The sequence below is a fragment of the Trifolium pratense genome, linkage group LG1 (genome assembly GCF_020283565.1).
Source record: "Trifolium pratense cultivar HEN17-A07 linkage group LG1, ARS_RC_1.1, whole genome shotgun sequence".
NCBI lineage: Eukaryota > Viridiplantae > Streptophyta > Magnoliopsida > Fabales > Fabaceae > Trifolium > Trifolium pratense.
The window spans coordinates 34,254,656-34,267,710 of record NC_060059.1 but is presented as its reverse complement, the minus strand read 5'-3'; the positions used below and the strand labels follow the sequence as shown (position 1 = coordinate 34,267,710).

General features: G+C 29.5%; 1 protein-coding gene across 1 annotated transcript; it reads right to left on the bottom strand.

Moving 5' to 3' along the window:
* Window positions 1–1,095: 1,095 nt before the first annotated feature.
* LOC123902618 (probable peroxygenase 4) lies at window positions 1,096–10,485 on the bottom strand. Its single transcript, XM_045952386.1, has 6 exons — window positions 10,161–10,485; window positions 9,915–10,013; window positions 9,223–9,308; window positions 3,240–3,334; window positions 2,389–2,514; window positions 1,096–1,417 (listed from the first exon to the last, which is right to left on the bottom strand). The coding sequence occupies exons 1-6, from the start codon at window positions 10,198–10,200 to the stop codon at window positions 1,270–1,272; spliced, it is 594 nt and encodes a 197-aa protein (XP_045808342.1). The 5' UTR covers window positions 10,201–10,485; the 3' UTR covers window positions 1,096–1,269.
* Between the last annotated feature and the right edge of the window lie 2,570 nt (window positions 10,486–13,055).

Sequence of the window (13,055 nt, the reverse complement as noted above, 5' to 3'; positions counted from 1 at the left end):
TCTTGCTTATAAACATCCATTCAGGCCATCTCGCAACCGATGTGAGACTCTTAACATACTCCCTCACGCCCAGCACTATTGGGCTTGGTGCGTGGATATAAACGGTGGGTGGCCCGATAGCGGAAACCTGATAACAGGTGGCCCAACGGATCGTGGAGAGGCTCTGATACCATCTTAGAATTGAGAGTTGGCCAAACTCATCCTTACAAAACCGGCTTGTAAGGTGAGGATTGCCTCTTACTTATAAACTCTTGTCTGGGCCATCTCACAGCCGATGTGGGACTTCTTAACACCCCTCCTCACGCCCAACACTATTGGGCTTGCTGCGTGGATATAAATGGTAGGTCACCCGATATCGAGCCACCTACCATTTATATCCACGCACAAAGCCCAATAGTGGTCTAGAGTTCAAAACTCATATAAATAGTATCCCTGCACACAAAACCGAGAAAAAAAAACCAGCCTAGCAGCAAACAGAATCACACCATTAAATGCAGACAAAGCCACACACAATATTCAAGCCAAATATCAGACAACTCCTAAACATAATAATGGATTTGTGCGCCACAAACAAAGGTCACATGAAAATCCTTTCGAGCGCGCTCTAAGAATTCTCTAGGACAGAATTTTGATTTCTTCAAACAATTTTTCCCAATCATATCTTGTTTGGTTAAAAATCATAGCTTTAAAAGTATACTAGTATATTTTTTTGTTTGGTAACAAATATTTCTCAATCAATATTGTGGTGTAAGAAGTTGTCTGCCAAAGAACCATATCTAAAAACCAATAATTGACACCAAAGGTTATTACTTATTAGTTTCGATTTTTTTGACATATACAAATAGTATCCCATTCAAACCAACACATTTTATTACTTTCCAAACCACCACCTGCAAGATTTAAAAATTAAACTTATGACCTCTTATTTAAAGAGTTCAAAATTTAAATCTCGTATCAAATCAAACATATATAGACCAATTTATTATTGATAATTTATTCGAGATTAATTTACACACAACACAATAATACTTTGAACAATCAAAGAAAATAGAATGTATTGTTTATATATATGACCAAATTATCTATGTCCTAATATAAAATGAAACAAAGATGATAAAACTTCATTCCTTAATTAAGTCACACACTCACACAATACACCCATAGGAATATCACAATCTATGAATAGAATTACTTGAAAAGACACAATTAATAGAAATTCATATGACCCCTAATTTCTCAATATGAATAATCAATATTTTATTTATTTATTTATTTATTTTTCTTTTCTGAGTGTTCCTTTTCCATACGTTCAAATAGGCTCCCATCATAGACAGCACGAATGGTTTCTTTGTGAAGTAAACCTTTCTTATCTTTGCAAAGAACATATAAGATCTTCCATTCTGTGTAGCTAGCAAGCCTGAACATTAAATTTGCAACAATTTATTATAAATCAAGTGTGATATATTATTATTGATGCTTCTAATATAAATTTTTTGTTGTTAACAAATATCAACATACAAAAATAAAATATATAGAAAGTTTTTTTTTAATAATATAATATAGAGTTTTTTTTTATCATACCATGAAAGTGGGGTGTAGTGGAGAGATTTGGCGGAATACATAGTTGATTTTGGATAACGGTATACAAATATTTTACATTGTCGGTCCATGTCTCATTTTTTCTATTTTTTTGACATAATTTGTAGGACCATTGAGATTAACTTGGTATAGCAGCTTAATCTAATTTTATTACTACTAGATTTTTTTTTAATATTGATGCAAACTAATGAACACGGAAATAAAAAGTTTGACAATAAAATCCTTTTTCTGTTGAAAACATAAATAAAACATGTTACTCCATGAGACTCATCATTGGACCAGGGTTGTATATTAAAGACTCATACATATACTAGAAAAATAAAATAGCAAAAAAAAAATTATAGGCTTAATTGTATATTTGGTCCCTTAAGTTTAGTTTAGATTTTAATTTGGTCTTTTATGTTTAAAAAGTTTCAAGTTAGTCCTTTTAGACAAATTTCTACTTAAATCGTCAACGTAACTAACATATTTGCATACATGGATGAACATCTTAAAAAGATGTCACGTGAAAATTTTAGACGAAATTAACTCAAAATTTAATAAAAAGTTAGAGAAATTAACTTCAATCTTAATGAAAAGGTATGTTGAAATCAGTAATGTAATGGACCAACTTAAAAATTATTAAACATAAGAGATCAAATTAAAACTTAAAATAAATTTAAGGGACTATATATGTGCAATAAAAGTAAAAATAAATTATATTTTTAATCCCTTTGCACTTTAGTGAATATTTCATATTTTATTTTTTATCACTAATTTAATTTTTTCTTGTATATGTAAAAAACTCACCATCCTTTGTAATCCTTAGGCTCTCTATTTGCCTTTAGCAGCCCGATCAATTCATCAGATGTTAAAGCATTTGAGTTTTTTTTTGCATGCTTGTTGAAAATTTCTTCAAATTTTGAAGGAACAAACCTAAAATCACAGTCCAAATATGTAAGTAGCAGATTGTATATGCAATGCATTGATGTCAATAGTGATTGATTTCACAACCCAATTAGAAAACCTTATAAATTATAATGATCATTAACTATAATCGGATTTTTGTTTAGCACCTCCTTTTCCAATTGGTAGTCTTCTATGTTAAGGCAAATGCAATCACTAAGTTCTCATTAGACATAGGCAAGCCCTTATATAACACTTGCAAAGTGGTTACAACAAACTAACAACAAACTAACAAACTTAACCAACTAACTTGGGCCTTAAGCAACCACGCGCGCGCAGGCCTAGCAGCTGCAGTTGGCTCACATGCGGGCTTAGCTTGCCAATGAGCATGCCTGCAGCTCATACACTAACATTCTATGAATGCGAGATGCAACCTATTTCATGCTAAAATTAATGGAGTTTGTTAAGGTATAGAACTGGATCTTGATGCTTCTAGTGAGTTTTTTGGCCCAGTTTTGCTTTTCGTAGTGGTTCATTTTTTTTTTCTTCTTCTGTCCTCTAGGTGTCAAGTTGTCTTGGAGTGGAGATGTTATTTTTATTACTTTCTCCGGTCTTTATTATAAAAAAATAATAATATTTTTTTAATTTATAAAATATTAAATGTATCTAATCTATATTATAAATTGTGTGTACTTCTAATACTCATCCGTTTTATAATATATGTGCCATTTCAAAATGATGGTAATGCTATTTACCTTCCTTCGCTATCATAGACACCAGAGTCACTTCCATGTTTTGCTTTGTTGATGTTTTTAATTTCTATTGGTAGTTTTATAGAAGGAAATTTTCCCTACATCAAATTAAATGAAAAAATAAGTTACATACCAAACAGCAATTATCAGGGATAGAATGAGTGTTGATGATATAATTTTTGTACACCGACAGTGTTATATAGTTTTTTTTGGTACACAATGTATATATAAGAATAAATAAAAACTTGAGTAAATTCTTTGCGAAAAGGGTTCACATAAATAAATTCTTTACTATGAAATAAATAAATAAATATTATGTCCACAAGTCTTATCTCAACTGATAAAAACAGTTGAAATTGTTAAGTCAAACATCATAGTCGGGATTTGAACTCTGATTCGTTCACTTGTGTTGTGTGTGTAGATTTATAATAATTTTGTCATTTTTTCTTTAACTACAAAAAAAAAACTAAATATTCCTTAACAAAAAATAATTGAAAATATTCCTCAACATAATTATTTCAAGCAGTCTTTTTCTTGACCAAAATAAATTTATTTTGTTCACTTTAATTTGTTTTTTCCAACTCATAACCAATTTGCTTCTTATGGTGTGTTACACGTTTTGGCTTTATGTCTCACTTTATTTATTCCTTTTCCTTGATTTAGATCTCACTCGCAAAAGCTTCAAGCCTATTTAACAACATTAACCCTAAAGTGAACTCCTTTAAAATGATTCCTTTACAAAAATTAATTTATGGTCAAGGTATATGTTAAGGTATCTAAAAATAAAAATTTGCATTTAATAACATAAAAAAATTTAATACTTAAAAAATATAACGTACAAGTTACAAGAGAATATTACTGCATTTGTATTCTCGTTGTTGTGAAAAGAGAAAGGTCGAAGAATACTATGTTACAAGAGAATATTACTGCATTTGTATTATTCATTTATTTTGACTATTATTTATTTTCCCATTGATCCTCCGATTTATTTTTCTGTTTGCACATGCTTCAGCTTTAATTAGCTTTACTTTTGCTTGGCCATTAATTTTTCATTTTTCTTCCCTAAAGTACCAAAAGCATAAATAAGTGAGGAATGATAAACTTTTTGGTGAAAGCCGAATATTTCTGTATATAACTATAGAGACTATACTTATAGTAAGGCTTAATTAATAAAATGGTCCCTTAAAGACATTTTTGGTTTCATATTGGTCCCTTAAAGAAAAAAAGGTCTAAATAGGTCCCTTAAAGAAAAAAAGGTCCGAATATGTCCCTTAAAGACATATCCGTTAATCAGTTTGGTCCTATTTAGACCTCTTTTTAGGGACCAAACTGATTAACGGAGATGTCTTTAAGGGACCTATTCGGACTTTTTTTTCTTTAAGGGACCTATTTGGACCTTTTTTTCTTTAAGGGACCAATCTGAAACCAAAAATGTCTTTAAGGGACCATTTTATTAATTAAGCCCTTATAGTAATGTGAACTCTTCTTTAAGAATTTTAAAGATAGTGAATGACCATACTCAAGATCAAACTAATAACAAAAAATCTGACAAAAACTCGAGGTGATTAAAATCGGACAAAAAATTGTTTTTATCAGAAATTGAATTCAAATTTCTTCAAACAATTTGTTCTAAAAAAAACTCATTAACCACCTAATTGCAATTTCTTAGTTAACCCATAATAACATTATTGATAATTAGAGCCGTAAAAAAGGGCTGGGCTATCGGGCCGGCCCATTAGCCCTGTCCTTTTACACGGGTCGGGCTTCATAAAAAGGGGCGAGCCTTATCGGGTCAGGCTTTTTCATGGGCCGGTCCACAGGCTTTTGGGCCGGCCCCTTAAAGAATTTAAAAAGTTATTTAAATTTTTTTATAATATTTTTATTATTATATTTTGGTCCTATTTTTATGCATAAATTCATATATAATTTTTTTTTATTATTTTTGTTGTTTTATTGTTATTATTTGTGTTTTGTTCCTATCTATAATATGTTTTATTCCTATTTTTAAGCATATCATCTTTTTATATTTTTTTTTAATTTTTTTCTGCAATTACAACGAAGGATATAAAACTTAGAATATGGTTATTTTAAGCCTATCATCTTTTTATTGTATTTATTTTATATTCTTTCTATATTTTTGTTTTTTTTTTTTACTTAAATTACAATGGATGAATGAAATATATAATAAAACTTGGATTTTGTTTTGGGTAGTAATAATAATAATATGACAAAAAAATTATTGGATTAAAATGAGATTATTTGTTAGAGATTTGTTTGTTTGTTTGATGAGGATAAAGAGGAAGATATTGTTGTTTGGGAGATTATGTGAGAAAAATATAGGGATACGAATTACCTTCTTGAAGATTTAGTTGAGAAATATAACATAAATTTAGTAGAATATGTTTTTCTTTTTCAAAAAAAAAATACTATGAAAATTAGTGGGCCGACCCATCGAACCATGTAGGCTTTTGCTTATCGAGTCGGGCCATGAAGTTAACGGGCCCGGCCGATCCCTTTATTTAACCGGGCCCCTCCGGGCCGGGCCAAGCCGGACAGGGCCGGCCCCTTTGATAGCTCTATTGATAATGATATAATTACTGTAATATGATTCCTTTTCCACTTCGCAATTCCTTTTTCTTTTCACACGTTCGCTAGTTCAATGGAATCCAAATTTAATTTGTGGTCAATCTTTCTCATCTGCACTTTTTATTTAAGTTGCTTCATTAAGGGCCCGTTTGGTGCGCAGGATAGCTTAGTGACAGGATAGGATATAAAACAGGATAAGGATAGGATAGGATAACAGCAGGATAACAGTTATACTCAGTTATCATATCCTGTGTTTGGTGCACACAGGATAACAAACATGATAACTATTATATTTTGTTTTTAATACATACTTGCTCATAATAATATGATAAGATATATAACATATTTAATTGACAAAATTACTCTTGTAAAACAATTGTTATTTTTTTAAAATTATTTTGTAATACTTTGAATTTTATAAATAAAAAATATAAATAAGTAATCAAATAACTTTATATAATTTAAAATAAAAATCATGAGAAAATAATCAAGTTTAATTTTTTATATGAATCATGATCAAATAAATAACTCAATAATATATACATGTTAGATAAGCCAAATAAATATATGATATATCTCATACGTAAATAATAAAACTACTATTGCAAAAGAATTATATTTAATTTTTTATAAAATTTAAATTAATATCCCTATTTATCAATTTTTTTAATAATCATTTTACTTTAAAATATTGTAATTTTAGTAAAATTTTGATTTTTTAGAATATATAAATTACAAAATTACCCCTGTGAAAAAATCACATATATATTTAAAAATTAATTATTTAATTATTTATATTTTATTAATTTTATTTTATGTATTTTAAAATATATTTTATAAAATAAACCAGTATTTTTTTTTTCTTATCCTATCCTGCTGGTAACCCAACTTAAATTCAGGATAAGAATTATAACTAGAGAGACAGGATAGGATAAGCTTCAGGATTAACTTATCATATCATGTTGTATCACCAAACACTGGATTGCGGCAGGATATGATACAGTTATCCTATCCTGTCTCTTATCCTGTGCACCAAACGGGCCCTAAAGGTATCAAAATATCTATCTTGATAGGGTGTGTTTTTCTATTATTATTATTATTATTTTTTTTGACTAAAAGTGTGTTTTTCTATCTTAAAAGGTTTTATTATTTCTCAATTCTCCTAACATACATCCATACATATTTACTATTTAGACATTTTTTTTATGACAAATTTAAATATTTAGACTTGAAATGAAATCCCTAAACACATGGATAAAACATCTGACTATTTGGTAAATAAATATAAAAAAAAACTAGAAGGTCTAATTAGCCTAATATTTAATAATATTTGGGCTTAATTATACATTTGGTCTCTTATATTTATTTTAGGTTTTAATTTGGTCCATTACATTTAAAAAGTATCAGTTTGGTCCCTTACTTTTTTACCGTTTGCATGAGTTAGTCATTTCCGTCAATTTCGTCACATGTGACAGCCAGTTTGCATATGTGGAGATACACGTGGACACACTGACACATGTATTGACAAAACTAACGGAAAAGACTAAATTGAAACATATTGGTGAAGGAGAAAAAATAAATTATAAAGACAATATATAATAGTATGACAATGGCTCTTATTCGTTTCAATATATAATAATATAATTTTTTTTACGGGAAAAAACAAAACCATGATAATTTTTTTAAATTAAATGATTTTTTTACGAAAAATTTGTTTAAATTAATACATTTTTTTACGATTTTTTTTACCTGGTTCGTTTGGTTAAAAAAGTCTAAGGTCTGGCGTATTAAAAAACAACTTGCGTATTAATTTAAAATGCAAATGTGTCAATAATAGAAAGATACTAATTGAAATTAAAAGACAATTGACGACGTATTAATTTAAAATACAAATGTGTCAATAATAGAAAGATACTAATTGAAACGTGATAATAATTGACATATCAATTAACTTCTGAAAATAAACGACATTAAATATATTAATTAAATTTCAGGGTAATAAATATGGAAATATAAATGTGTCAATAATAGAAATATAGTAATTGAAACGTGACAATAATATTTTTCTAGCGAACAATTCAAAAATTAATTGGAATAGTTTAAATTATTTTGAATACAATATTCATTCTATATTATATCTTAACGTATTCGTTTCATAATGTTCATTCTAAATTTTTTGCTAATATTTTGAACAAATTCTAAATTATTTTGAATTATGTGAATATTGCATCTTCAGCTTGTTGTTCTCGTTCTCCAATGATGCGACAATAATGTGAACATTACAAATTATTTTATTATATTTTTTACTAATGACGTTCATTCTAGATTTTTATTATATATTTTTTAATAATGATGTGTTGTATTCAAATAATGGTGTATGTATCTTATAAAAAAATAAAAATAATGGTGGAAGTAGTAAATTAAAAATATATGGACAAGATTTATTTCGTTAAACGGTTATAAAAATAAAAAATTAAACTTAGATTTTTATTATATATATTTTTCATAATGATGTGTTTCGTTAAACGGTTAAGATTAGAATAAGATTAAGTGAACCACATAAAAAAGGAATGGAATTAAACGGTTGAGATTAGGAAAAAAAAAGTGAGGGAACCACATAGAAAAATAGAGGGAAAATGAAATTAGGGTAAAGATAATTTTTTGGAACAAGCTTAGAATATAAGAGATATGACAATGAGTCCGTTTGGCCTGACTTTTTTAGGTCTTATAAGCTATCTGAAAGCTAAAAGTGAAAATAATAACTTTCTAGAAAAAAGCTAAAGTTATTTGATGGTTGTTGTGTTTTTAGCTTCAAAGCTATTTTTAAGTTAAAAGTTGTTTGGTAAAATATATTTTAAAAAACTTAAAAAAAAATGACAATCAAACGTATAAATAAATAAATATTTTGAAGCCGTCAAAAAAATAAATATTTTGAAAATAAAAGATAAGTATGAATTTTCCGCATTGAAAAAAAATTGTTTTTTTATAATTAAGAGCTTTATTAAAAAAGTATCTGGCCCAACTTCTCATTTTAAAGAGAATAAAAAGCTAAAAAAAGTCTGGACAAACGAATCAATGAGAGCAGCTTTGCTCCTTTTCCTAACCATGTGTTGTAATTAATGAGTAAGTCCCATGTCACAATCCAAAATTAAAAATATTTAAACACACATATAAATATAAATAAGAAGAATTTAAAGAAAAATAATTTATTCATGTCTTTTAATATTAATTAATCTTTTTATTTTTAAATTTTTTAAAATTTAAATATGCCCACTCAAACATATTTAATTTAATGTTGTGTCTAACTAATTTGTTTTGTAATATTCTTATAAAAAAAAAATTGTTTTGTAATAGCATCATTTCTTAATTAAAATGGAAAAAAGGAATTAAAGAGAAATACCGGACGAGTTTTCTGGCTAAGACCGAGATTTATGAAAATAGCAGCAACACTCGATAACACGATTCCACAACCTATTGCCCGAAACCCTGTAATCAAGAGAACAACTTTATATAGATATTTTTTCACACAATTCTAGAGACTGATCATTTCAATTAATCCCACTTATAAGTAGAGACATGTCCTAACATAAATTTTTGCATAAGCACCATGCCCCTATCTAGGGAAGTAATAAAGTTACTAAGTAAACACTTGTGGCACCATTTATTTTGGATTTTACTATCATTGGACCGCCTGATATGGTTTGATTGTCAGTTCTGTCATAGAGTGATTTTAGCATTCTTTCAATCGCAGTTGTGGTGATCAAACTGTGATTCTCTTTACATAGTCCAACGTCAATCACCACTAAACCAACTATCGATTGGTTTCCTTGTGGCACCATTTAGGTAGAGCACCCCAAATTAACCGTAAAAATATCCATGAAACAAGTAATAATTCAATTATGGTTCACTTTCTCTCTTTCTTTTATGTTTCTTAATTTGTTTCCATTCCTATTTCTTTGTGGAAATATTTTTGAGACTTTACTAAAAATAGGTAAAAACAAAAATGGGGGATTTTATTTTTATGGAAGAAAAGTTATTAAAAGAAAATGAGAAGAATTTTTTATTTTTAAAAAAAAAAGAAGAAAAACTAACCTTGGAATGTTTCCCATGGATAAACGATGCCATCATGGTTCCTATCGAAGAATGCAACATGTTTTTGCAGAACATTTTGATCATGTTCAATTTGTTTCTCTGCATATTGTGTTCAAATTAACATGTGAAAAAAAAAAAATATGCATCAAAATTAATATCAAACACAAAAAAAAAAATAGAAAAATTGAAATTCATAAATTGAAAAAAGAAAAACACAAAGAGGTTAATATTTTTAGATCCTTGTACCTTCTTTATTGTGTGTTATAGAAGATGATGAGGTTGCCATAGACGATAGAGAGAGAAAGAGAAATATGTGAATGTAATTGAATGGAGAGGAAACAAAGTTAGAGAGAGGGAGAACTTGATACGAATAATATGATTGTAATTAAGATTATGATAATGATTATATATAGAGAGATAGAGATGAAAAAGTGAATGATTATGATTACGGTAAGAACCGCTCTACCAGATTATGGGTGATAACTGTTTTGTTTTTGTATATAGTAATTCCCAAAACTTAGCTTGCGTTTCATTCTTTCTACCAGATTCTTTCTTTATTACAAAGCATTATGCTTTCAAGAGAACCTGAATAAAAAACAATATATTTGTTTTTGCTAGTAATAAAAAAAATATTGACCAAAAAAATAAATATAAATAAATACATTGCTTTTTTACCAAACATTGGTGAAAAATACCCGATCCCTCAAGTCATTTTTATAAGAAAAAACTTATTTTATAAATTCATTAAATAACTCATGTATTTTGTCTATAATATAAATTAGATGCATCAATTATTTAATGAACCTAAAACGTCAATTATTTCTTATACAAAAGACCGGAGGTAGTATTAATAAAGACTAGGCTATATACTCCGCCAATTCATATTATTAGACTAGGCTATATACTCCGCCAAATCATATTTATTGTTATGATGTGAAGAAATATTTGATTTCTATGAGTGTTAGTATAAAATATTTTACACAAAAATAGAATAAAACAAATATTATTCTTGTTCCTACTACAAAGTATGGAGGGTCTATTCAATAATAGGTGATTCTTCTATTACTAGGTATGGTGATTTTATCGTGAGTTTGGAACCTGTCATTTACTGGTGAAGAGATGTGGTATATATAGGTCTTTGGAGGTGGTTGATTTTGCCTTTTGGAGCCCTCATTTCCCACGTTCTCCGGTCATGTGGTAGTGGGGTTCGTGCGTGTTGCTGCCATTTTTCGCCGAATCCATATTTATCACGTGGTATTAGGTTTTAGATTGTGGGCGAGTTGGGACGTACCGAGGGCGAATTGGGCCTATTGGGCGATCGTGCATTATGGACTAGTGTCAATACCTTAGTGAGACTGGGCAGATTGGATCCTTATTTGGTTGCCCCTTTCCACAGTCCCCCAAACAAAAGGCTTAAGGACTGAGGTGTAGTGCTGAAATGGTCTTTTTAGGCGTTGGTTTGGGTTTGGGCTTACGTTTAGTTATTCGGTCCAATTCTCATAGCATAATGCAACAATATTCAAATATTAATAGATCTGCCTGGATGGGTAGTCTCACACCCTAAGGGTTTAACCACCACGATGTGTTGCTAGTCAGTCGATATGATAGGAATACGACTATTCAAATTAATCTTACTTAGAAAAAGTGTTCCAGTTCTATTTATATAGTGTTAGCCACTAAAATCCTAAAATCTCATTTAATGTTTTTTCCAAAATAGGTTTATAGAACCTAGTGTTGGCGCAGATGACCAGAAAACAAATAATCGAAGGCGTACTGAACTAAAGAATTATCCGTAAATCACTAGTAGAAAAATGACTTTTGGTTTGGAGATACCACTACCGGTATGTGAATACCAGTAGTGAAATACATTTGACCAAAGGATTCCACTACTGATATTTTTAAAACGGTAGTGGAAAGTTCAGAGACAAGGGATTTCACTACCGGCTTTGCTAAATCCGTAGTGGAAAGTAGACACGGTGGCAATGTCGTAATTACGTACAAATTTGTTTTAATTATCTTCCACTACCGATCTAGGATTCACCGGTAGTGGAATCCTAATAGTGTTATTATTTTTTTCATATTCCCACTTTTCACTACCGATCTAGGATTCACCGGTAGTGGAATCCTAATAGTGTTATTATATTTTTCATATTGTCATTTTCATTCCCAATTTTCATACGCGTTCAATCTCCCTCCCACTGCAAACTCTCCATTCTCAATCGTCCCAAGTTCTTCCAAATCGTCCCAAGTTCTTCAAATCAAACACTCCAATTTCCCAATCATTCTCCAATCTCTCCATTCTCCATTCTCCATTCTCCAATCTCTCCAATTTCATTCGGTTTCATTCTCCAAACCCTAGAATGCTTGAATCGCCTCCAAATTTCTTCGTTTTTATTCGGTAAAGGTATGAATAAATCAAACTTCCTCCAAATTTCATTCGTTTTCGTTTTCATTCATTTTCATTCTTGTTCATTCGTTTTCATTCGCTTGGGTTTTCATTCGTTTTCATTCACGTCGTTTTCGTGGGTCTGTGATGTTCATTTCTGTGTGGGTCTGTGTTTTTTTGTGTGGGTTTTCATTCTTCTTCTGCTTGATGGCTTGATGATGAGAATGTCAATATAAAAATACAAATTTGCATGAGATTTGGAAGTCTGTGTAGGTCTGTGTAGGTCACTTTAGCATGAGATTTAATGAAAAGTAAAAAGATATATGGTCATTTCTGTTTATGATATTTATTTTGCTGCTATTTTGATTATTTTTTACTTCATAGATGATATGTAATGTTTTAAACCAAGCCATGTTTTGCTGCTATTTTGCTGCTATTATATCAGATTTTATTGTTGAAGCTAAACTCCAAATAGGCAAGAAAATTCAAATAACCAAGCCATGTTTTAATGTCAAAGTGTGATTCAAAATTCGTTATGTTGCTGCACATGAGGGTGTTAGGTATAAGCAAGTATATAGAAGTCACTCATGTTAACCTTGTGCTTAATATATTCAAGGTATATAGAAGTCACTCAAGTTATAGTGCTTAATATATTCAAGGTTGGCTAAGGAGTGAAAATATGGAGTTAGAATAGTGCTTAATATCTCTGCCATATAATATACTTACTCAAGGTGACCAAGTTTGATGTAGTTAGA

Excerpts from the sequence above, each read along its gene's own strand:
- LOC123902618 (XM_045952386.1), bottom strand. The coding sequence starts at position 10,200 with ATGGCAACCTCATCATCTTCTATAACACACAATAAAGAAG. Across the intron at positions 3,335-9,222 it reads TTAGCCAGAAAACTCGTCCG|GGAAAATTTCCTTCTATAAA; the intron begins GTATTTCTCTTT and ends AATTTGATGTAG. Across the intron at positions 1,418-2,388 it reads CCTAAGGATTACAAAGGATG|GCTTGCTAGCTACACAGAAT; the intron begins GTGAGTTTTTTA and ends TTTAATGTTCAG.